Source organism: Megalops cyprinoides, chromosome 3, assembly GCF_013368585.1.
Source record: "Megalops cyprinoides isolate fMegCyp1 chromosome 3, fMegCyp1.pri, whole genome shotgun sequence".
NCBI classification, from domain to species: Eukaryota; Metazoa; Chordata; class Actinopteri; order Elopiformes; family Megalopidae; genus Megalops; species Megalops cyprinoides.
This window is the reverse complement of record NC_050585.1, coordinates 48,780,931-48,804,161: the sequence shown is the minus strand read 5'-3', so window position 1 is coordinate 48,804,161 and position 23,231 is coordinate 48,780,931. Positions and strand designations below refer to the sequence as shown.

Genomic DNA, 23,231 nt, shown 5'->3' with positions numbered 1-23,231 from the left:
AACAGCTTGCTCCATACAAAAAACATCAAACATATGCCACATAAAACTAGAAAAAAGATTAAAAAAAAAAAAACGAGGGATTACACAATGTGCTTGACTGTGTAGTGTGTACTTCACTTATACAGTGATGCATTGTGTTGTCTCCTATGTACATGCTCCACATCTGGCGGCAAGACATTCAGACATTTAATAACTGAACCCAACAGTAACTCTCAACATTAGTTTTACAGATCAAGGATAATATGACTGTAGGGTATAATTTGAGCAAAGAAAACAATGGCACTTATTTTCTGTTTCATATCATATATGCAATCAGTTTTAACTGTGGTGATTTTAATACAGTTTCTATATAATGTAGTATGTAACATGGCAAGTATATTCAAAAGATACTGTAGTTTTTTAACTTTATGTAGATCATGAGTTGACTGTATAATGCCATATTGTACTGTGGCATTACTTTGTATTGCGTTAATTGCATCATTGTTTTGTCTACTGGACTTCACTGTTAGCCCTTTGCTTGTAATTCACAATCCTGTGAATCTAGTTCACCGTCAATAAATCTAACAAGAGAGTACTTAATATTTGCATATTCAGCGAAGCCGCTTTTCTGTTATAGCCTGGTAGTTAACAGTTACGTTCCCATTTGCATGTGATGAAAGATTTTGGTAAATTTATCTCAACCGGAAATGTTCGTAATTTGGAGAATACTGAGAATGTTCTCAGTATGTTGCATATGTTGACCACGCACTGCATAAGCATGTAACGGAGGGGTTGAAGACGATACATTCCTGAAAAAGTTTGTGCAGCGTCTGTTTTTTCATAATGTGAAACAAATTACTACTTCTGTCTCTTTGTATACAAAATATTACAATGCAAGATGTAATAGGCTACTGAATGATTATTCCACTATTTTGTGATCGAGAAAGACAATAAAGGAAATCATTTCGTTACAAATCTGGGGCAACTTTTATTGTGTTCATACAGTTTTATTAGACTTATGAATCTTTATTAATCAAATGTATAGTATGTATTAATTTTTATTCAGCAATGTGTTCTAGTAAATGACAGTTTACAGAGTACAGTCCTTTACTTGCAGTAGGCATAGCTAACTAGCAAGTTATATTGTTTGTCCGTGGTTTAGTACCGTAGTTATTTGCAACCAGGGAAGAGAGCATTAAAACAAAAAAAGCAAGGAGCGTCCTCGTGTGTGCTTGCGAATGAGGAACGTCACGATACGACCCCATAGTGAGAGTAATAGGATTACACCAAAACACAGCTAAAACAAGTTAGCGAAACTGGGTGTGCTGCATTGGGCTGAATCAGATTGATATTGATTGCTAGCTAATCGGGCAGAAAGATCAAGAACAGGTAGCCAGCATTACTATCATTGAAATGATACCTGGTGGTTGCAAAGACCTGTCTCGCAATATCAGCCGAGTGAAGACGTTTAACTAGCCAAGCTAGCTGGCTAAATCTAAATTCCAGTGCCAGGGGATAGCGGTTCGCGTCTTCCCCGATGGATCAGTATGGAGGCGGTGCGTCGCTTCAGATCATCAATACGCTGTCAACGCGCAGAGAATGAAAGTTTTTGCAGCTAGAGAGGAGTATACCTAAAATTCAATGTAAACATTCCAGCACCTTGTCCTTGATGCTGAACTCGGGGCGTCGTTTCAGCTTTAATTTTCCACAAGAATCCAATAACCTTTAAGGATAATAGTGTCAGCTATAGGGAAAATCGAATTTGGTAACAACTAGCTGACGTTTGTTAGATTTTGTAGTCAAGCCATCGTCGTTGCGTGCGTGGGTAGCTAGCTAACTGGCTAGCCACAACGGACATCCATGATAGGTAGCTAGTACTAGCTAACGTCAGCTATACAGCGGGGTATTTTCAAGGATTTTGGCTAACATTTAGCTAGCTTTCACTGTAGGTGTGATTATTTGCATTTTCTTGTTTAGCTATGTTAGCGAAGTGTAAAGTGTGTAACGTCAGTTGCGAAAACATGCAGCGTTGCAAAAATGAAGGCGAAATGGGAATGCAACATTCAAGACAATATTGGATCTCCGTTTCTTTGCCGCTGCTAGAGTAACGGTTGTTTGTTCTGGTTATGGCAAGTTAAAGTAGTCAGCGATATAGTCCTGAAGATTACGTAGTTTACCAACTAGTTATATAGATAGATTACGTTAGCAAGATAATTGCTTAAGATTTTTCCTTGGACTAACGCTTGTAAAACCCTTTTCCCACCGTTACGCAGTGAAGCGGGGATAGACGGCAAGATAGCTGGTTAGTCATCTGAACTAGCCTGCTTAATGATATTACATTCTAGCAAGTCAACCCTTAGACTACCCGGCTAAGTTACTAGGTAAGACAATAAACAACTTAAAGCCAGCTTGCTAACCACTTAGCTACTGAGGACATTGCGAGTACATCAGAACTCTTTCAGAATTGCCTAGCTGCCACTCCTCAACTAAACTGGATACATACAACTACAACTTAATTTTGTTTCGCTAGCTATCTTAACTATCAACAGACTGTCTGTAGTTTAGCTAACGTATGCTAGCTGTTGAAGTTTGCAGTGAAATGTCTGAAAACGCCCCTACGCGAAGCTTGGATGATATAGACCTCGCAGCCCTGCGGGTGAGTGTGTAACATTTAAGATTAACGTTATTTGAAATAACAGAGAAAATATTCAGTGTTGTTTCATGTGGTTGTTTTGTATTAGCGCGTTATGGTTAAATAGACTATTCACTGCGTCACAAATGAATGGAACTCGATATTAATCACGTGACGCGTTGATTGCGCTCGTAAGACAGTTGTTTCTGCGTTAGTTATATTTCCTATTTATTTAGCGAGCAATAGTAGGTACCTGTCCGCAAGCATCATTACTAATGTCGCTATCTACATATTTCACCAAGCGCAGCATTGCTGGCTTGGAAGCTAACTAACTGCCTTACTGGCGACGTATTGGCCACGACTCCACACTGCCTAGGTAGCGCCTAAAACTCTTCATTTGCCGCCTAGCTCGCAAATAATGTAGGTAGCTTAGCTAGTCTAAGCGTGTTTAATTATCTACCGGGTCCAGCCGCTGCAGTGTGGGTTAAAAACTGAATGTCAGAGATTGGATTAAAGACATACCCTGTTAATCTCATTATTAAGTATTTAGTATAAAAGATTTGCTAGCTTCTGTATGGATTGTGAATAGTGTGAATGATACTGTAGATGATAGCTGTCTAAAGGACCGAGTTCCTACCACCGACTGGAACTTTAGATTTTTCCCCTTGCTTCCCGTATCTTCTGGGAGTACACACAGGCTAGGTATATGCTGGGCCGTAGTACGATAGGTTATCGGCCTTGTTTTGATGGCTCATTTGAGTCAGCTACCATCAAGGTACAGCTGATGCTCACAAACATTGCTTTCTACTTACTGTGGCTATATACCGTGTAAGTATTGTTAGTCACATGCCATTAGCTTTATTTATTTTATGGAGGAATGTTAATATAAACTGTTGTCAAATTAATGAGGACACAACTAAGATAACTTGTACAAATCCATTTAATATATGCTGCACTCTACTCCATTTTGAAAGACAGGTGTTAACTCACTCGGACTTATCTCGCTCGAGGACCTTGCTACCTTCTCAGTATCTTGACTATTTAAATTACGGTGATGGTGATGATAAAAGGTAAAAAAAAATATATATATATATATATGTATGATGCTGAATAATTTCCACTTGACGTTAAACAAAAAATATGGAGATAGTCATTCAGCTCTTTCTATTATTCTGAACTAAACTGATTTTCTGACATAAACAGATAATTTTTCCGTTTAATCTTTAATGTGCCAGAAATATTTAAACCACTTTTCAACATGACTTATAAGATAATGTGTTCTTTTTGTGTTATTTTTAGAACCGTTACTGACAAGTGTTTGCTACCAAGTGTGATTTTGATATTATGTCATATTATGTTAAATTATGCCATATTGACTCGAAATATTTTGTGCAGCATACACGTAAAGGCGCTAAGGAGATTTGGATGGAAATGCTGCTGTAATTTTTCTTCTGTTGTGACTCATTTTAGGGGTCTAGTAATGTTAATATTACATGCCCTTAAAAGTGGAAGGGGTAAAACAGTACTGTTTAAAAAAATAGTATAAACAGTATTGTTTAAAGTATATGGTATCTATAGTATAAGTATACTGTGTGTGATAAACACATTTATTTAAATACATTTATTTTTCAAATATGTTCATTTAATGTTGTAAAAAAAACATTGCACATTTTGTCATTAGAGTACAAGGAAATAAATTGGTCTGTATTCGAACAGCTTTATTGGATACATTCTACTGAAAGTGTTTCCCATAACAGTAAAATAAATAAAGTATTCATACATAATACACATCCATGCCCCTAAAGGGTAGGTTTACCTTTTCTAATTTAAACATTACACCATAGATTGGTTTTGTATGACGCAAAAAGCCACACTAAAATTGACAAAACTGCATGTTTTGAGGAAGCAGGCATCTCTAGTATATCTACATGTCTAGTTTCCAAGGTTTCTAGTTTCTGAATGAGTGGAACTGCCCACAGGCTCAGGAATGTGTTCAGTAAAATTCTGACATAATGGTTTAGCTTTGGCGCATGGCTAACCCAAGCCTGCACTTTTGACTTTACAGATTCTTATCCCAGGAAATCTATCATTTTTGACCTTAATAAAATGAAACCTGGGTAGTGTTAAAGTGCTACTTTTGCTTATAGCATTAGCTAGCTACATTTAAGCATAAGTTATTTAGACTAGGGGTGAACAAATACCTTTAACCAATGTTCTGCCAACCATATCTGCCAATTCTATGACTGCTATTTCAGAAGGTTTGTTAATTTCTACGGTCACCGGGAAAAAAATGTATTTCTCTGTGCACATGTTCTCCCTGTGAACATGGCCACCTAAGTATGGGGACTCCTTCTGTCTCCTGTAGTAGAAGCAGAAGTGTGCATTGGTCAGCAAAACAGTTACTGTGGGTCTTCATGGACTGCATGAGTGCAGAAGCACGATCTGTCGGAGAAAGAACGGTCACAAAGAACATCGTTGAGAGGCTGCCTTTTTAAAAAGAGGGTGAGAATTATTAATGAGTTGAATAACTAGACAACAACGTGATACTGTTTATGGTATTGAGATGTACCCTACGTATTTAAATACAGTTGAGAGATCCCTCCCTTAAGCTCGAAGTGCACGGACGGAGCTTTCAGCTGAGCATCTGAGGAGGCTGTGTAGTGTAGATGACACATGGAGGGGCTGCATCCAAAGGATGGATGGCCTGGTGTGGGAGCGTAGCAGATGGGTGCTCTCAGTCAAGTCCCGACACAAGCCAGTAAGAGATCGGTTATTGCCTGCTGCAGTGGCCGATGGCTAGGTTAAGAAAATATTCACTGACTGGGAAAGGGGTTAATAATGATCAATGAATGAAAGCTGTTCAGGTACGTTTACATTTACATTTATTCATTTGGCAGACGCTTTTATCCAAAGCGACTTACATAGGTTAGTTCTTTACAATGTTCTTACATAGTTCTTTACAATGTTATCCATTTATACAGCTGGATATTTACTGAGGCAGCTGCGGGTTAAGTACCTTGCCCAAGGGCACAGCAGCAGTGTCCCAGCAGGGATCGAACCGGCAACCTTTCGGTTACGAGTCCTGCTCCTTAACCACTATGCTACACTGCCGCCGCAGTTTAGCTTGCTAGCTACTCTGTGTTTACGGGTTTAGGGGTATATACACTCAAGCTAAAATCATCAGCACCAAGTCCGAAACCTTCCAAAGACACACTCTTCTTTTCTCTGCAGCAGTTATTCTTTGGGAGTCAGTGTGTAACATTGTGATATTGATGAAGCAAATAATTAAATTATGGTAAACATGGACCGCGATCATGAAAATTTACAAAATTTACTTGCCCTATCGCATGATTCTGGATCACTTTGCAAAAACAGGTAATGCTGCAGCCTGCATTACCTGAGCTACCACACAAGAATCAATTTATCTAGCTTCGGAGATGCCGTTCTTGCTAAGAGGCTTGCTAACTTCTGCTTTCTTTGAGCGCTTATAGTCAAGCTTGACTCTTCTCCAGTCTACCGAGTGCATCCTCACCCCATTATAATAGCGACATGCTCCTAGCTGATGGCCCGTATAACCTGGTGGTGGTGTGATCAGTGTCGCAAACACAATGAGAAATGGTAAATTCACCACCCACCTACCCTTGTGGGTGTGTTTGTGCAAAAATGGAAAACGCTGACCCCTAATGGGGAACCGTGGTGAATTACACCTTGGAGTGTGACTTGGATTTTAGCTTTTGAAACCTGCAGAGAAAAATGTATATATTTTTTCTTTTCAAATGTGTTTATTTTTTCAGTAAGATCTTCATGAATAACTGCATAAGTGGATACATATATCCGAAATTTACCTGAACACATCTGACAAGCTAGATATTTGGCCATATGCAAAACTAACTGTATGTCAATCGATATTTTGATCTGTAGCTAGCAAGCTGAATCGATCTTAGTTCTTTTTCTAGCTTATTAGCCAGCTTCTGAAGCTCTCAGTCTGGCTACAAAGATAGGTAGCTAAGCTGGATCTGTCTTTTTGATGTGTAGCTAACAAGAGTTAAGCAGCCATAATAACACACTTTGCTAACTGGAAAACTATATTATCCATTATGCCGTAGTCAGCAGTGTCGTCAAGGCCTGCCTCATCTTAGCTGTCTAATACAGCTGGACATCTTATGTGACATTTTATTTTGCCCTTTCACATATGTTGCTCTTGTCTGAAACTCAAGCAGGCTACACACTGCTTCAACGTTTGTTGTGTGTTGTGAAGTGCTGTTTTTGTAAAAATGGTAACATTTTGTATTGCACACTGACAGACGAAATCCCCACAAAAAATTTCTTTAGATCAGTTAACATAATTATGATGTCGCAAACATTTTTCTTTGCTTTACAGTAGTCAAGTAAAAGCAGTAATACATACCTCTATACAATCACATCCCTGCACATGTGGCATGTCATTAGCATGGCTTATTTAAAAGCTGTATGACAAGTAGTTGTTCATATTTTCAGAACAAATGGGGGAATAAAAAAGAAAAGCCAAGCCGAGTAACAGTAGTTTGTGTGCCATTTATATACAAACTAATGAAACAGCAGGCTTGATTAATCATTCATTAGAGCATTTGTCACTTTTTAATTTGTTACATACAAGATTACATCGACATGGTGGGTGAATTTCTTGAGGCAGACAGATGTCTGATTGTGTTTGCATTTATTATTGAAGGGGGTTGACAAGTTGACAGTATATCCCTGGGTGATGGGTGTATACTCTATACGTTTTATGCATTGATGAGGTGTAAAATGTATACAGTACTGAAGGTGGAGTCTATGACAGGAAACATCAAATTTGATAATGACTCAGTTATAATTTGCCTTGTCTATGATGATTATGCCAGTGGCACAGTCGTGAGTGATGGTACTTCATGTTATGCAAATTCCTTCCTTTTTGTTAACATCGACAAAATCAGTGATGTGCTTTCATCGAAATGAATGAACTGAAAAACGGCTAACCCTTTTTTAAACCATAACTGAAGGACAGTTTAAGTGGTGGACGCTTGCTTGAATATGGTCAGAGATTGTAAGATGCAGTGTGAGTAATCTCCAGGTTATTTTTGGCTACTTTAAGCACAACAGTTGTTGTCTGTACTTAGGAAATTGAAGAAATAATTAACGTATGTCATGCTGACCTGTTTTTATTTATTACTTTTATTTGTTCCCTTTAACATTTCGCATGAATTGGGCACCTGAAACTAAAAAGCAAAACTAAGATAAGCTAAGAAAAGAGTATGTTTGTTAAAAAAATGATTGGAGTGGAACAGTATCTGGTCCCTAAAGCCTGGATAATACGTACACGCTCTGTAAGACAAGATCAATATTTAATGAATTGCATTGTCCCCTCGGGGTCAACATTGCTATTCAGAAGCAAAATTAGCCTTTGTCCCCAGGGCAATCTCACCATTCAGTCTATGAAAGGATTATTATACCTGTTGTCTATCTGTGCTGTCAGCCACCCCATTCCACTTTTTCTTTTTAAATTATTCATTTATTCTACCGTGTGGATTCATCTATGTACCTTGTATTGTGCCTGTTCTGTTAATCCATTCAATTTTTATTCTATTCATGTTGTAAGCAGACTGTATATTCTTCTGAATACTTGTATCAACTGCCAGTATATAGAGGTGCTTTTAATGTTTCAAATATTTTCGTGTTATTTTGAAAACTTTGTCGAAAAAATGATTTCGCATTAGGAACAACAAGGATTTTATTTAATTAAATTGAGGATAACGTTTGGACTGTCTTTAACTGTCCTCTATTCAATGCATAAATTACAGTTAAGCCTTGAGCCACTGAGAGCCAAATTTTGCTGTTTTATGAGTATTGACTCTACCACAGCTTGGATGTACTGTATAAACACTTCTGATTGGTTGAGAAATGGTCCAACAGTTCATTTTTATTGTCTTTATACAAACCTCTAAGCCTGATATATACAGACAGCTGGATGCAAGGTCGTATTGTTACGTTGTCTATTTGTTGATGTTCTGTAGAGTAGGTGCCCTGCAGTCAAAAAACACTGTAGAAATGCATACTTATGCTGAACAATACTTTTTTTTTTTTCCACCTAAGCAACAAAATTGATGAGAGGTCTTTCCTGGGATTAGTGTAGGCAGACAATTTTGCAGGTATTGGATAGCAAGATAACACTTGTCACTAAGCCAGTGGTGTGAAGGCGTAGCTTGGGTGGGGGGGGGTTTAGGGCATGAGTTGACCATCACTATCGTCTGGGTTAAATCCTGTTGAAAATAGTTTGGACCAAAGTGCAACCAAGGTAACAGTACAGAATGCCGGGGACCTGTGAGGACTCTGGACTGCTGCAGCAGAAACCAGCCCAGACTCCATTTGACAGCATGGAGGTGGTGTGAAGCCATCATTAATTCCAGCCAGGGGATCTATGAAATTATAGAAGGTACTTTTTGCCAAAATTAGAAAGTAAAAGGCAAGCGCTGCCGACGTTGCTGCTGATTTTTGGAGTATTAATGGACGGTATTGCACTCTGAGCTGTAAGGAGACTGTAAAAGACTAAAAAAGACAGTGGACCACATTACCTCAGACATTGTTCCAAACCCCTCATCTCAAACCAGAGTTGCTGATAGCCAACAAGTCCTAATTACGATGTTAAATTGCAGTTTCTACACCAAAGGACTTGTGTTTGACAGTCCAGGATGTATCTGTGTTGACTAACAATTAATTGTAGGATAGTTGATATGTTGAACTTATTTCCCTCTTTGTATGCTGTGTATTTGCTTATGGTCTGTATGACGCACTGCATAAGGGCATCTAACGAATGAATAAATGATAATAATTAACTGAATGTGTCAGTAGCCATGTAATTCACGTTACCAAAATCCTGCAGGTACACAAAAGCAGCTATGAATCAGCATATAATTGATAGTGTTTTGCACGGCAGCAGGCGTGAAAGACTACTAGTTGGGGACGAGACAGAGTTTTCGATTATCCCAGTTTTCGAGAAAGATCACCTATCTGAATATCGGTATTTGCTTGTTAAAGAGCAAAAAAAAAAAAAAAAAAAATATATATCCAGAGTTGTATTCGTTCTCATCAATATTCATCAAGTAGCGCCTAAGAACTCTGCGTAAAATAAGATAATTCATTGATATTATTCATTTTCCTGCCAGGGCGTCTGAGTGAATACAGATTTCTTTGCAGTGAGTCATTTACACAGAAAGAACTGGATTTTCGTACTGAGCTTGGGTGGAAAATGTCGTTTGATTACTTTAATGTTCTCAGGAGCAATGTAGTATTCCAAAATTGAATTCTTTGAAATGCACATCCTTGGTAGTGTTCAAATCATTTAGCTTGTGACCAAGAAGTGGGTTTGAAATCAGAGAGGTAAATTGCACTGTGCACCTAAGAGAGAATGTCAGCACCTGTTTTTTGCAATTTGCTCTGAGCACTGTAAAGGCACACAGTGGTACTAGACAGGCAACATTTTAAATATAAAAGCCATTCTACTCTGAATATGGTCATACACAGATTTATGATATGGATAGCAAGACTGATATTCAGTTGCATTTAAGGTAGAGAGAGATTGTTCGCAGTTATCCCCCAAGCTTTAGTATAATTGAACATTGTTAAATCACTCTGTAATTAACATCGTAGTTTACAGAGGTCAACACTCCTGTTGCTATTTGGGAGACAACGGCAGAGTCTGTGAAGTGAGCCCTGCAGATAAACCCGGCCAGCCCTGTGTGTGTGCATTTTGCCTATGTGTACGTATGTGTGTGTATGTGCGCAGTCAGGCAAGAAAATGACGACCGTGATGTAACTGGTGAGCTAGGTGAGGAGGGGGGGTGGGGTGGGGGGAGATATAATTTCTCTCCCTCTCTAATGATTTAGTATAGTGAGTTAGCCCAGACCTCTCCAGGCAACACTCAGATATGCGCCATTCTGGGATGGCGAGGGAGAGAAGGAGCAGAAGGGGGGGGGGAGCGAGAAAGCTTTGAGAGGGATGATTCATTTCAGCTCATTGTTTGATAGCTGTCCTATCTAACACCCACTCACTGCCACACACAAATACGCAGACATACACACACACACACACAGACGCATACATCTCTACTTATGTTAGGTTGTGTGTTTTTTTTTTGGGTTGAATTGACATTCATTAGTTTACATCAGGATACTATAATGAATAAGAGTTTTTTCCATTTAAACCACAAAATTCAATGAAATGTTTAAATGTATACAAATATATTTAAGTTATACAATCGGCCACGACAGCAGTTGTTGGCATTGCGGAAATCACCTTCTTGAATTGAGGTTGAGGCTGACGAGCTTGGCTCAACATGCAGGCACCCTTCCAGCTCTCTCAAAATTGTCTCTCGCCAAGGCAACCTAGAAGTGTTACTGACAAAAACAACCATTTAAATTTCACATTTGAAACCACAGTTGCACCACTCTTTAATGTGTTTTGAATGATTTTCATAAAATTGCACTTCTAAACCTTGCCATTTTAGTTCATTTAAACAACATTTTAATGTTGGTTAACTCATGTATAGGTGCAGCAAGCCCTGCCTGCCAGCTGTATTGTCGCTCTCGACTCTTGTTATAATCTTGTGACCATTTTTCAGATGGCGTTGTAAAAGATTTCACTTCGTATTTCTGCAATCTGAGAAGGGTATGCATTTATTCTCAATTAGCTGTGAAAGGCAAGAAGTGTATCAGTGCGTACCAAGAGATATATGACACCAATGTCTAGACTGCATCTGTAGATCTAAAATGTCAGTAACGTAAATCGTAAAAAAAAAATGATTGCAGTACTTGAATTTATCGTACCTCAAAAGCAATTTACAACACGAACTTCCAAGTTTTCGCCTGTCTGAATCTCCACATCACGGATGCATGTGCCGGCTTTTCAGAAATTCTCGGGGGTCATGCCAAATTCGGTGCTGCTTCACAGGGAATGCACACTGGCTCTTCTCATTTCCTGTGTCCTCCACACCGTATCTCTCATCTCCTTCTGCTCAACGTGTAAGCAGCAGCCGTACTGCCCATATTTCAGATTAACACGGTTAATGTTAAAAGCAAACATCCATTCACCTAGGCAGGTTGTGCTGTCTGCTTTTTATTTTTACTAGAGTCTAAAAAGGTAACTAATCATTGCGCTGTAAAGGTTTGGCTGAATACCTCAGGCATATCCCCAGTTCTTTGAGTGTGTGTGAGAGAGAGTACTTTTTTGATTTGCAACATGAGCCTTGGACTGTGTCCTTGCTTCCTGCAAAGAGAATAGACAGACACTATTTTATAGTAATTATGTAACTCGTGGGGAAAAATGTCGCACTGAATGAATATATTTTATCCCTTAATTTCGGTATATTTTTGAAATTTGTAATTATATAACTTTCAGTTTGCCCATACACACCAGCACTGTTTTATTTTACAGATGTAAATGGTTCTGATTCTGTAATTTTCCCATTTTAGTCCAGTTAGATTCTACACAAGGTGAACTGACATCATAAAAATGTCCGCCAAAATAAAAGGCAGTGCCATTGTTTTTAATCAAAAGGTATTTTCATGGTAACATTTTCTCTGTTATGTTAAGTATAGAATGAAATCTGTCTTGCTGACTGTATTTCTTGCTGTGGATGTTAATCATTTCAGTATCATTTTGTCACTTTTTTGTCTTTGCTGTTGTTGATCTATTTGTCTCTGATAACCTCTGTCTTTCTGGCAGGACCCAGCTGGGATCTTTGAGCTGGTGGAGGTTGTGGGGAATGGAACCTATGGACAAGTTTACAAGGTGAGAGACAAACTGATTTTAACAGCCTGAACATCTCTGCTTGTCCAACCCTTTCTGTAATAAGTCTGCGATTATGCCAGATTAGTTCAGCTGTCGGAGGGGAAGGCGGTACTGGAGTAATTGAGGAGGAAGACCAGACAGCTTGTTTTCACAGTTTACCAACTACAATTTGTACAATACATGTCTAATTATTTTCACCATTAAAATGGTGTGTTTGACATTAAGCCTTCAGGCTTACAGTTTCCCTGGTGGTCACTTTGTACTCAGTTGTTAGAGACCATCATGTATCCTGCTTGTCTCCTGTTAAACCAAGGTCTGGTGACTCACTGACACAAGTACATCGTTGGCCATCTCCCTCCGTTTCTCACCTCCTCTCCCTCACAGGGCCGCCATGTTAAGACCGGCCAGCTCGCTGCCATCAAGGTTATGGATGTCACCGAGGAGGAGGAGGAGGAGATCAAGGCAGAGATCAACATGCTGAAGAAGTACAGCCATCACCGTAACATCGCCACCTACTATGGGGCCTTCGTCAAGAAGAGCCCGCCGGGACACGACGACCAGCTCTGGGTCCGTGGCTGGCCACCCCCCCCCCCCCCCCCCTTTCTGCCTCTCCCCACCTCTGCCTTCCTTTTTCACCTGGTCATTTTTTTCTTAGCTGGTGCTGGAAACAAGTTTTAGTGCTCTTTAGTGCAACTCTTTCTCTGTCGTTCTAGCCAGACAGAACTCTCTCAGAACAAAACTCTGTATTTCCTTGCTGGCTGGAATGAGTGTGCCTCCGCACTTGCCAGCGTCCTTGTGTGTTTGGTTGCTTGTGTGAGTCAGTTGGCATTGGTAACTCTGTCTGTCTGTCTCAGCTGGTGATGGAGTTCTGTGGGGCTGGCTCAGTCACAGACCTGGTGAAGAACACCAAGGGGAACTCTCTCAAGGAGGACTGGATTGCCTACATCTGCAGGGAGATTCTGAGGGTGAGGGAGATTGCTACCTTCCAGTAGGCTACAAGGGCTTAATTTTATGAAATATTTCACATGGTTTTATTCCGTGCTGTCTATCTCTCCTTCTCTTCCTCTCTCTCTCTTTTTACATTTTACATTTACATTTATTTATTAGGCAGACGGTTTTATCCAAGCAAGGCAGAGTACAGCACAAGCAAAAAATCATAAAGAGTCAAAAATATTAGAAGCACTGCATGACCAGGTTTCAATGGTTGGCCAGACAAGGTACAAGCTCTTTTGTTCATCTGTTTGACCCATCTGTTTGTCTTGTTACAGGGTCTCTCTCACCTCCATGCCCACAAGGTGATCCACAGAGACATTAAGGGTCAGAATGTGCTGCTGACTGAGAATGCGGAGGTCAAACTAGGTGAGTCTGTCCTCGTGTGTGTACAGAATGTCCCACAAAAAAAAAAAAAAAAAAAACTTCCTCAAAAACCTTTCCAAGCCCTGATTTGTACCTTCATTTCCAGACATTGTGTGGATGTAGAACTGTGCAAGTCTGTACATTTACTTGCATTCTGAGAACTGTTCTAATTTTTTCAATTCCTCTGTCCTCCCTCCAGTGGGTGGGAGTGGGTACAGACAGTGCACAGCTATGTAGCTGTGATTATTCTTAGTCAGTGTTGTACAAGAGGCTGCTATGCCTTTTTAAACTGAAGTCAGGGCAGTTTTAATCCGATTTAAGGCCAAGTCCATCTCAGAAGTGGGCCAGAGTGCCACAGTAGTATTGTTAGGTGAGTGTTTATGTGGCAGAGGTGATGATGCTCATTCCCCTCTCCCTCAGTGGACTTCGGGGTGAGCGCCCAGCTGGACAGAACCGTGGGTCGCAGGAACACCTTCATCGGCACCCCGTACTGGATGGCTCCCGAGGTCATAGCCTGTGATGAGAACCCGGACTCCACCTACGACTTCAGGGTAACACTGCTCTCTCTCTCACGTGTCACATGTGCATGCGTGTGTGTGTGTGCATGTGCGTGTGTGTGTGTGTGTGTGTGTGTGTGTGAGTGCAAGAGATCAGAGAGCATCACCTCTTTGTCTCTCTACAGAGTGATATCTGGTCTCTGGGGATCACAGCAATAGAGATGGCGGAGGGAGCTCCACGTGAGTAGAGACTTACTCAGACACACAGACGCACACACAAGCATACACACAGACATGTACACAAGCACACACAGATGCACACACAAGCGTACACACAGACATGTACACAAGCACACACAGACGCGCACACAGCTGTATTTCACCTTCTTATGTAATAAGTTCCTTTCCATTCCAAGGATTACAGTGAGACAGAAAGTCTTTCTCTGATGAAGAGCATTATTTTTACATATTTAATGTACCTATTCAGTGTACAACCAGAAGATTATAATGTCAGATCTGCAAGGTGAATTAACTACAAGCCCAATTAAGGTTGCTGGTAGTTTTGTGAGTGCTTGCTTTTCAAAGGAAGGTTAACATTTGTGTACATTGAACATTACAATGCGTCATAAAATGACTTCAATTTGCATAATGAATCTTCTGTAATAGTAATAGCTAAATAATTCACAATAGCATTATTTTTAAATGAAGTTGTTTTGCCTGTATTGCAATACACAATTTATTACAGTAATCTGCTCATTGCATTCTTTCAAAAGGGTATGGTTCAAATGCGTAAAGAAACAGTTGAATCAAACAACTTACTGATATCAAAGCCATGCTGTAATTGCCACCAGTGGAGAATAATATTTTAATCGTTATTTTCACCTCATTTTTAAATTCTGCATACACACTCTTAGACAGCTGTGAACATGCTTGGTGTGTTGTTGTTGATGTTCTTTTGCACTAATTGGGCATTTTTTTCTCATTACGTGAGAAATAATAGCTACATGCAGCACAAGATGTGCCTCAATGAATACAAGTTCATATTTAGTAAACTGTGTGCCCTCTCTCTATGGCTTTCTCTTTCTTTTTCTCTATTGCCCCGACTCCCTACCTCCCTCCTTCTTACTCCCCCCTTCCCTCCCTCTGTGTCCCTCATTCTCTCCCTCTTTCTCTCTCACTAACCCCCCCCCAGCGTTGTGTGACATGCACCCTATGAGAGCCCTTTTCCTCATTCCTCGGAACCCCCCTCCTAAACTCAAATCCAAGAAGTGGTGAGTATTTCTCCTTCATATATTTGCGTGTTTTCATCTGCCCCGTCCATCTTTCCATCTTTGTTCTTTCTCTTTCTTCTGTTCAGCATCTGTTTTTACCTCTTAGTGATCGTTCCTTCCTTTTTGCTTCTCGGTATTTCCTCCTGTTGCTCTGACGCGGTCTTTCTTATCTAGACAGTAGTACTGCCTTTCAGGAGCTCCAGATCCCTATGTCAAACCCTCTCCCTTAATTCCCTCCTTCCTCTTTTCATTCTGATGCTGTCATCCCCACAGCCTTCTGTCCATCTCCTCTGTGCTTCTTCTTTTCTGTCTTTGTCTGTCTCTCACTCCTACCTCCTGCTCTCTGCTCCCTTTCTTCTTTACCTCTCACAAACTCTCCTTTCTCTCCCTCCTACCCCTCTCCCTCCTCCAGGTCGAAGAAGTTCATAGACTTCATAGAGGGGTGTCTGGTGAAGACGTACCCCAGCCGGCCCTCCACCGAGCAGCTCCTGAAGCACTCCTTCATCCGGGACCAGCCCACCGAGAGGCAGGTCCGCATCCAGCTCAAGGACCACATCGACCGCACCCGCAAGAAGAGAGGGGAGAAGGGTGAGACGGGCGGGAGGGCTCAAGAGTGTGTGCACGTGTGCGTGTGTGTGTCTGTGTAAAAAGGCAAGAAGAGTGCGACAGGAGATAATGTAATGTTGATGTGTGTAGGAGTTCAAGATGTATTTGTGTGCATGTTGGTGCATGTGTGTGTGCTTGCGTGTGTCTACAGAAGTGTCTGCGTGTACAAATGCGAGTATACTTTGTGTGTGTTGTGTGTGGTCACTCTCTCTCTCTCTCTCTCTGTCCAGAGGAGACCGAGTATGAGTACAGCGGCAGTGAGGAGGAGGACGAAAACCGAGGGGACGAGAGGGAGTCCAGGTAACGTCACTCTCTATTCTCTCCCGCCGCTTGTGAGGGTGAACAACGCACCCAAGCCCTCGCCCTCCTCTCCCCCCCCTCACTCCCTCTGCCCTCCCCGTCTCGGCGCAGCTCCATCCTGAACGTGCCGGGCGAGTCGACGCTGAGGCGGGACTTCCTGCGGCTGCAGCAGGAGAATAAGGAGCGCTCGGAGGCCCTGCGGAGGCAGCAGGCCCAGCTCGCCGCCCAGCGCCGGGACCCCGAGGAGCACAAGAGGCAGCTGCTGCACGACCGGCAGAAGCGCATCGAGGAGCAGAAAGAGCAGCGCCGCCGCCTGGAGGAGGTACCGTCCCGCCCGGGACCGTTCGCTCAGTGGGGGGGCAGGGTAGCACAGTGGTTAAGGAGCAGGACCTGTATTGGAAAGGTTGTCGGTTCGAGCCCCCTCCCCCCTGGGCACAGCTGCTGTACCCTTGGGCAAGGTACAACTCATAATTGCTTCAGTAAACATCCAGCTGTATAAATGGATAACATTGTAAAAAACTGTAACCCATGTAAGTTGCTCTGGATAAGAGTGTCTTACATCATCACATTATCCATTTATATACATTATCCAGTTGTGTATACGATTCGAAGGGTACAACAGCATTGTCCCGCAAGGAACTGAACCTGCAACCTTTGCAAGTAGCAAGTCCTACACATTACCACTAAGCCACACCGCTGCTGTTTACTGCCACAGTGACATACAGCCCCAGAGATATGTTAGGTGGTTAACTGAGTAACCTGGCTACCTAGAAATGGATTACAGTGAAATTAGGCTTTTGACAAAACATACTGGGCCCCATTTTTGGCGCATAGATCATTGGTTGTCACGGCACTGCACTGGCTTTTCATCTGACAGCTGTCTGTGGATCTGAGGAAAGACACAGCTGTGTAGGGAGAAGTATCACATTGTTTTCCTCCTAAACGTGGTATGTAGCTATCTTTGTTATATAAGAAAAATTGCAAGTGATAACGTAAATGACCAATTTTTCAAATGCAGTCGAAGACTAATATGAATGTAACCAGGAAGCTAATTATCTTGACAGTACGTTTCATTTACCACATTCCTAACCAGTGTTGCACTGTGATCACTGACCACAAACTGTAAAGAAATATCCTCAGTGAAATAATGTTTTAAAAATGTTACCTGACTGCGTGGCATATTTTGGTTGTGTGTTTGGTTTAGTATTATTATTATTCCAATATTGATACAAATATCTAATATTGGTATTGATTGGATGCGTGAGAATCATTGTTCCTTTTTAATAGCATTTAGGTAAAGATTACGGAAGATTAAATATTTAAACCTTGAAAGGCGTGTTTATTTCCAGTACAGTATCTCTGTGGAACTGTTTGAATCGCTAAGCGCCGTTGTCTCATGGGGATTGCAGCACAGTTCTAAAAATGAGTCACAGCTCACCCGCCCTCTGAGCCATTCTCTGTCCCATCAGGCACAGAGAGGTATGGAGAGCTGGTGAGTCGGAGAGCTGGAGAGGAGCTCCATTTGTGGCATCTGTGTGAATGTGACACGCATTTCATTTTCTCCTTACTCTCTCTCCCTCCCTCACACTCTTCCTCTCCCTCCCTCTCTCTCTATCTCGCTCTCTCACTCAGCAACAGAGAAAGGAGCGCGAGATGGTGAGACAGCAAGACAAGGGCCCTCACCGCAGACTGGATGAGCTGAGGAGGGAGGAAGACCGGAGGATGGCCGAGAGGGAACAGGTAGCCAACCACAAGCCGCCCCCGGGCCGCAGCCAGCCAGTCAGAATGGGGAGGTGTGCTGTGTTAGCCAATGGGAGCTTGCTTGCTTTCTCCAGTGCAATCGCAAGCCAGCCTGGAATACAGGAGGAATGTCCTTTGGAACGGTTGCCATAGCAGCAGAATGACAGCGCAGCTTCGGTTTGTTGAGATGGGTTTTTTTTTTTTATAGCGCTGTTTTTTTTTTCCTCTTACCTTTTTTTTGCTGCAGATATTCCACCATGGTGTCGAACATTATGCAAAGACATGTTTGGTCTACAAATTTTACAAATGTTCAATGAATACATATTATCCATAGGGCCAACAGAGAGCAAACAAACATAATAAATGGAATTTGAGTTTTAAAAAATAAGTATTACGCCTGTCATGCACAGTCCTTCATACAATCCTAAAAAACGGCTTTGGAAACTTGTAAAAGGCAATATTTCCCCATGCAGAGGTTGAGGGATAAAACTCAGTCTTTCATTTGTGGATTTTCTGACAAGGATTTCTTCCTCGCACAAATAATGTAAAATCTACTGACGTACTCCGACCCTGTGAATGATTCTGTCCTTTTCCCCTTTCTCTTCCTTCTTCCTTACTTCCTCCCTCCCCCTCTTTGTCTCCGTCCAGGAGTTCATAAGGCATAAGTTAGAGGAGGAACAACGGCAGTTAGAGATTCTGCAGCAGCAGCTACTTCAGGAACAGGCTCTGCTCATGGTAACGCACGTCCCGCATTGCCCATATCCTCTCTCCTGCTCTGCCTCGCTGGGCCAATAGGAGAAATTTAGCTCAACTCTGCAGGCTCTGTATAGGGTGGGCCGTTCACAGGGTGTTGCTGGATAAGGTGCTTTAAATGGCAGCCTTAGAATTCTCCCATTGATCTGCTGCTTTAAGCCAAGCTCTTCTAGAACTTTCACAGGGCAATATGAGCTCCAGAATGAGTGTCCACCTGTTGGTCTGACAGGTCTGGAGTGTCTGGTCAGGTAGATCATACATTGATCAGACCTTGTGGAGTTCAGCAGTGTTCATGGTGACCTGTAAAAGTTTTGCATTTATACTATGCTGCCATTACATTACAGTATGTTATTGGCATTTAGCAGAGCAACTTACATAGGTTATAGTTCTTTTACATGTTACCCATTTATACAGCTGGATATTTACTGAGGTAATTCTGGGTTAAGTATCTTGCCCAAGGGTACAACAGCAGTGCCCCAGTAGGGAATCAAACCGGCAACCTTTTGGTTACAAGTCCTCCTCCTTACCACTATGCTACACTGTCACCTATTACATGATTGCACTGAGTTTGGCCACCACTGCAGTGTACAGCACTTAACCTGAAGGTTGTGGGTTTGATTCCCAGGTGGGCCACTGTTGTTGTATCCTGGGGGCAGAGGAATTTTCCTCCATAAATATTCAGCTATATAAATGAATAACACGTAACAACCCTATACTATGCTGTCTAAGTCACTCTGGATGAGAGCTGAGAGCGTTTGCTGAGTAGAAGTAATGCAATGTAATGTAATGTAATGGGATGTAATGTAACGTAATGCGTTGCAATGTAATGTAATGTAATGCAATGTAATTCGATGTAATGTTGTGTAATGTAATGCAATGTAATGTAATGTAATGCAATGTAATGTAACGTAACGTAATGTAACGTAACGTAACGCAATGTAATCCGATGTAGTGTTGTGTAATGTAATGTAATGCGATGCAATGCTGCACCGTATGCAGGAGTACAAGCGCAAGCAGCTGGAGGAGCAGCGGCAGTCGGAGCGGCTGCAGAGGCAGCTCCAGCAGGAGCATGCATACCTGGTGTCCCTGCAGCAGCAGCAGCAGCAGCAACAGCAGCAGCAGCAACAACAGCAGCAGCAGCAGCAAGACAAGAAGGCCCAGCTCTACCACTACGGCAAGAACCTGGAGCCCAACAACAAGCCGGCCTGGGCCCGAGAGGTACTGATCCAGCAGCGTGTCATCCACTCCTCCCTGGCTTCTCACACACTGACGCGCAGTACAGCGCTGACTCTGTCCACGCTGAAGCTGGTCCCTCTGTTAAAAACCGGGCGCTTTCATGTTTCGATCCGTTAAGGTGTCCACCACGTTGCTGTTCGTGTTTCACGCGGTAGCAAGTGTTCCGTTTGGTTGCATCAGTTTCCAGGGGGAAACTGTGCTGACGTCATGAACATCTACAAATGCAAAACTCATCCCCAGCAACTACATGCTTCATTTGTAGTTGTAGTAAACTTTGTTGCACCTCGGTGTCTGAAAGAAAGATTTCATTGCTTGTTCGTCCCTCAAGCTGTAAGATGTTTTAAACGTCCATCTGAGTGAGCGTGTCTGTGTCTGTGTGTATTTGTGTGCGTCATTAGAAACCCTGACAGTCACCCCTGCGCTTTCTTTCTTTTCCTTTGTATTCCCTTGTTTTGCTCCCTTCTGTCTCTCCCTCCCGTGACTCTGGCTCTCTCTCCCTCCGTCTCTGGAAGGTGGATGAGCGCAGTAAGTTGAGCAGACAGGGCTCCCCCAAGATCTGCACCACAGTCTCAGACACTGCCATCCAGTCGAGATCTGATTCTATCTGCCAATCGGGCGTCGGACAGGCCGCCCAGACCCCGCCCATGCAGCGTCCTGTGGAGCCACAGGGTGGGCAGGGCAAGGTGGGTGTGCTGTCAGTCACAGGCAACATCCCTCTCATCATTCTCCTTCCGTGTTTGACATATTTAACCCAGTCCTTCCATGTCAGTAAATTCCACCCTCTCCTCCCGATCTCCGACTTCTCATTCGCGCAGTACCCTTAATCCACCCCTCCCTGCTCCTTTGCCCCTTGTCCTGCAGTTCCAGATGGCCCACCTGGTCCCCCTGAAGCCCTACGCCGCCCCTGTGCCCCGCTCCCAGTCTCTGTGTGACCAGCCCACGAAAAACATGTCTGCCTTCCCCACCCAGGACCCCACCCCCACCCCCCGCTCCTTCCCCTCCAGGGAGCTCGTCCGCCAGAACTCCGACCCCACCTCCGAGAGCCCTGCCCCCCAGGTCTGGCCAATCAAGGATGACCGCGGGCCTTGGATCCGCTTGCAGGAACTGGAGCAGCCGCCTAAGGTGAGAGATTCATCACACATTCAGTACCAGTCAGAAGTTTGGACATGCCTGATGAAGATAACAGGACAACTTGCTTTCATAGACATTTTGATCTGAAGACTTATGCTTAAATGCTTGAAATTTGTTTGTTAGACATCTGCTTCACTATGTATATTTGTCTATATACAAATTTTCTGTTTTTTTTTTTTAATTTTAAAAAATAATTTTTGGGTGCTTTGATTATTCTAAAATATAATTTTAAATTATATATATATATATATATATATTATTTTAAAATATATATTATTGCTATAATATATATTTAGCCTTGATTTGTTTAGCACTTTTTTGATTACTGCATAATTCCATTTGTGTTATTTCATAGTTTTGATGTCATTACTACTATTCAAAAATGTGGAAAATAGTAAAAATAAAGAAAGGCCCTTCTACGAGTAGGTGCGTCCAAACTTTTGAATGGTACTGTATACCACCTGCTAACTAAATCACACACATTGTTTGAGATATTATGACAGGGTTGAGAAATGAGGCCTAGCTCTGTTCTATTGACCTGATATTGTTCAGTTGTCTACCAGTTCATGCAACTGTCTGCCAGTTGCATGAACTAATGAAGGGTTGTCACATCTTATTTGTCTCAGGTGCCCCAGAGGACAACCTCCATTGCTACAGCGCTGAACACCAACCTCTCATCTGGCATCAGGCACCCAGTGAGAGCCAGGTCAGTGTGGCGGAGGTGGAGGCCTGGGTGTGTGTGGGTGGGTGGGGGCCCGTGGTGGTGAGGGCTGCAGAATAAGCCTTGGGAAGGTGTGCCATTTTATGTTCTGGGGTCGTTTTAGTTCAGAAGTAAGCACTAGTGTGTACCTTGTACTCAGTGTTTTTAGGTCACTACACTAACTACTAGTTCAAGGTGTTAGTGGGACATCTGCTACTCTACTTTAGACACCACACTTGTACCTTTGAGTAAGGCACATGGCATGAGACGTGCTCTCCTAAGGGTATCTGTTGATATCTTTATCTGTGATAAAATAGCTGTCACGTCTCTGCCTCCCTGCATTAGTAATCCAGACCTGAGCCGCAATGACCGCTGGGAGAGGGGAGACAGCATAAGTGTGGTGTCCAACCTGCCCCAGACCGGCTCCCTGGAGAGGCATCGGATATTGAGTGAGTGTCCGTCCGTCTGTCTGTCTGCCTGCCTGTCCGTCTGTCTGTGGCTGTCTGTCCATCTGTCTGTGAGGTTAATGTCTATCTGTTGATGTCATGGGAGTGCCTGTCCATACAGATGCAACTGCCTCTGCCATTGGCTTCTGCTGTATACTGTGTGCTGTTGTATGCGTATGTATATATATATATGTATATATATATATATATGTATATATAAATAGAATGTATTATATATATATATATATTATATGTATATACAATGTAAGTGTTATGTTGTTCAGGGGATAATGGGAATGTCTGCCCCACAGGCTCCTCAAAAATGGAGTCACCCCCCATTCTGCACCAGGAGGGGCGCCACAAGATCGGGGAGTCCCGCACCTCGTCCCGCCCGAGCCGTCCCGCGGTGAGCTTTAGCAGTCGGATAATAAGCCCCCCCCCCCCCCCCCCCCCCCCTTTAACTGGGTGGGTGCTTTTGGACTGTGAAAAGTGAGATTAAAGGAGCCAGGCTGCTTCTCCAGGGCTGCCTCCTCATTACCGTCTCTAGTCAGTTCTGATGCGTCTCCTGCTGATCTGAGTATTTTTAGAAGAGTAGGATGCTCTTGTGAGATGAAAATGAGCCATTTTTGAAATATTGTTTACTTCCTAGAGCTTTGCAAACTGTCAATCTTTACACTCCATCTCTCCCTAAATGCCTGCATGTGAGCTAACTTACTGTTTTCTTTTTCTGTCTTTCCCGTTTTCTCCCTACCCCTCTTCTGCTACCTCTCTTCCTCATATCC

The 23,231-nt window shown here is 42.5% G+C and overlaps 1 protein-coding gene across 2 annotated transcripts in view; it reads left to right on the top strand.

The window, feature by feature from the left end:
• The first annotated feature begins 1,231 nt into the window (after window positions 1-1,231).
• mink1 (misshapen-like kinase 1) overlaps window positions 1,232-23,231 on the top strand; it is a 36,673-nt gene continuing 14,673 nt past the window's right edge. For both annotated transcript variants that reach the window (XM_036525213.1, XM_036525211.1), the window contains exons 1-19: window positions 1,232-2,635; window positions 12,348-12,413; window positions 12,798-12,980; window positions 13,268-13,378; window positions 13,682-13,772; window positions 14,190-14,320; window positions 14,452-14,506; window positions 15,459-15,537; window positions 15,950-16,125; window positions 16,374-16,443; window positions 16,555-16,765; window positions 18,076-18,183; window positions 18,832-18,918; window positions 19,936-20,154; window positions 20,685-20,855; window positions 21,034-21,294; window positions 21,930-22,009; window positions 22,349-22,452; window positions 22,761-22,855. In XM_036525213.1, coding sequence (XP_036381106.1) covers window positions 2,552-2,635; window positions 12,348-12,413; window positions 12,798-12,980; window positions 13,268-13,378; window positions 13,682-13,772; window positions 14,190-14,320; window positions 14,452-14,506; window positions 15,459-15,537; window positions 15,950-16,125; window positions 16,374-16,443; window positions 16,555-16,765; window positions 18,076-18,183; window positions 18,832-18,918; window positions 19,936-20,154; window positions 20,685-20,855; window positions 21,034-21,294; window positions 21,930-22,009; window positions 22,349-22,452; window positions 22,761-22,855 — 2,382 coding nt within the window. In that variant the 5' untranslated portion in view covers window positions 1,232-2,551. The remainder of the gene's footprint in view (window positions 2,636-12,347; window positions 12,414-12,797; window positions 12,981-13,267; window positions 13,379-13,681; window positions 13,773-14,189; window positions 14,321-14,451; window positions 14,507-15,458; window positions 15,538-15,949; window positions 16,126-16,373; window positions 16,444-16,554; window positions 16,766-18,075; window positions 18,184-18,831; window positions 18,919-19,935; window positions 20,155-20,684; window positions 20,856-21,033; window positions 21,295-21,929; window positions 22,010-22,348; window positions 22,453-22,760; window positions 22,856-23,231) is intronic.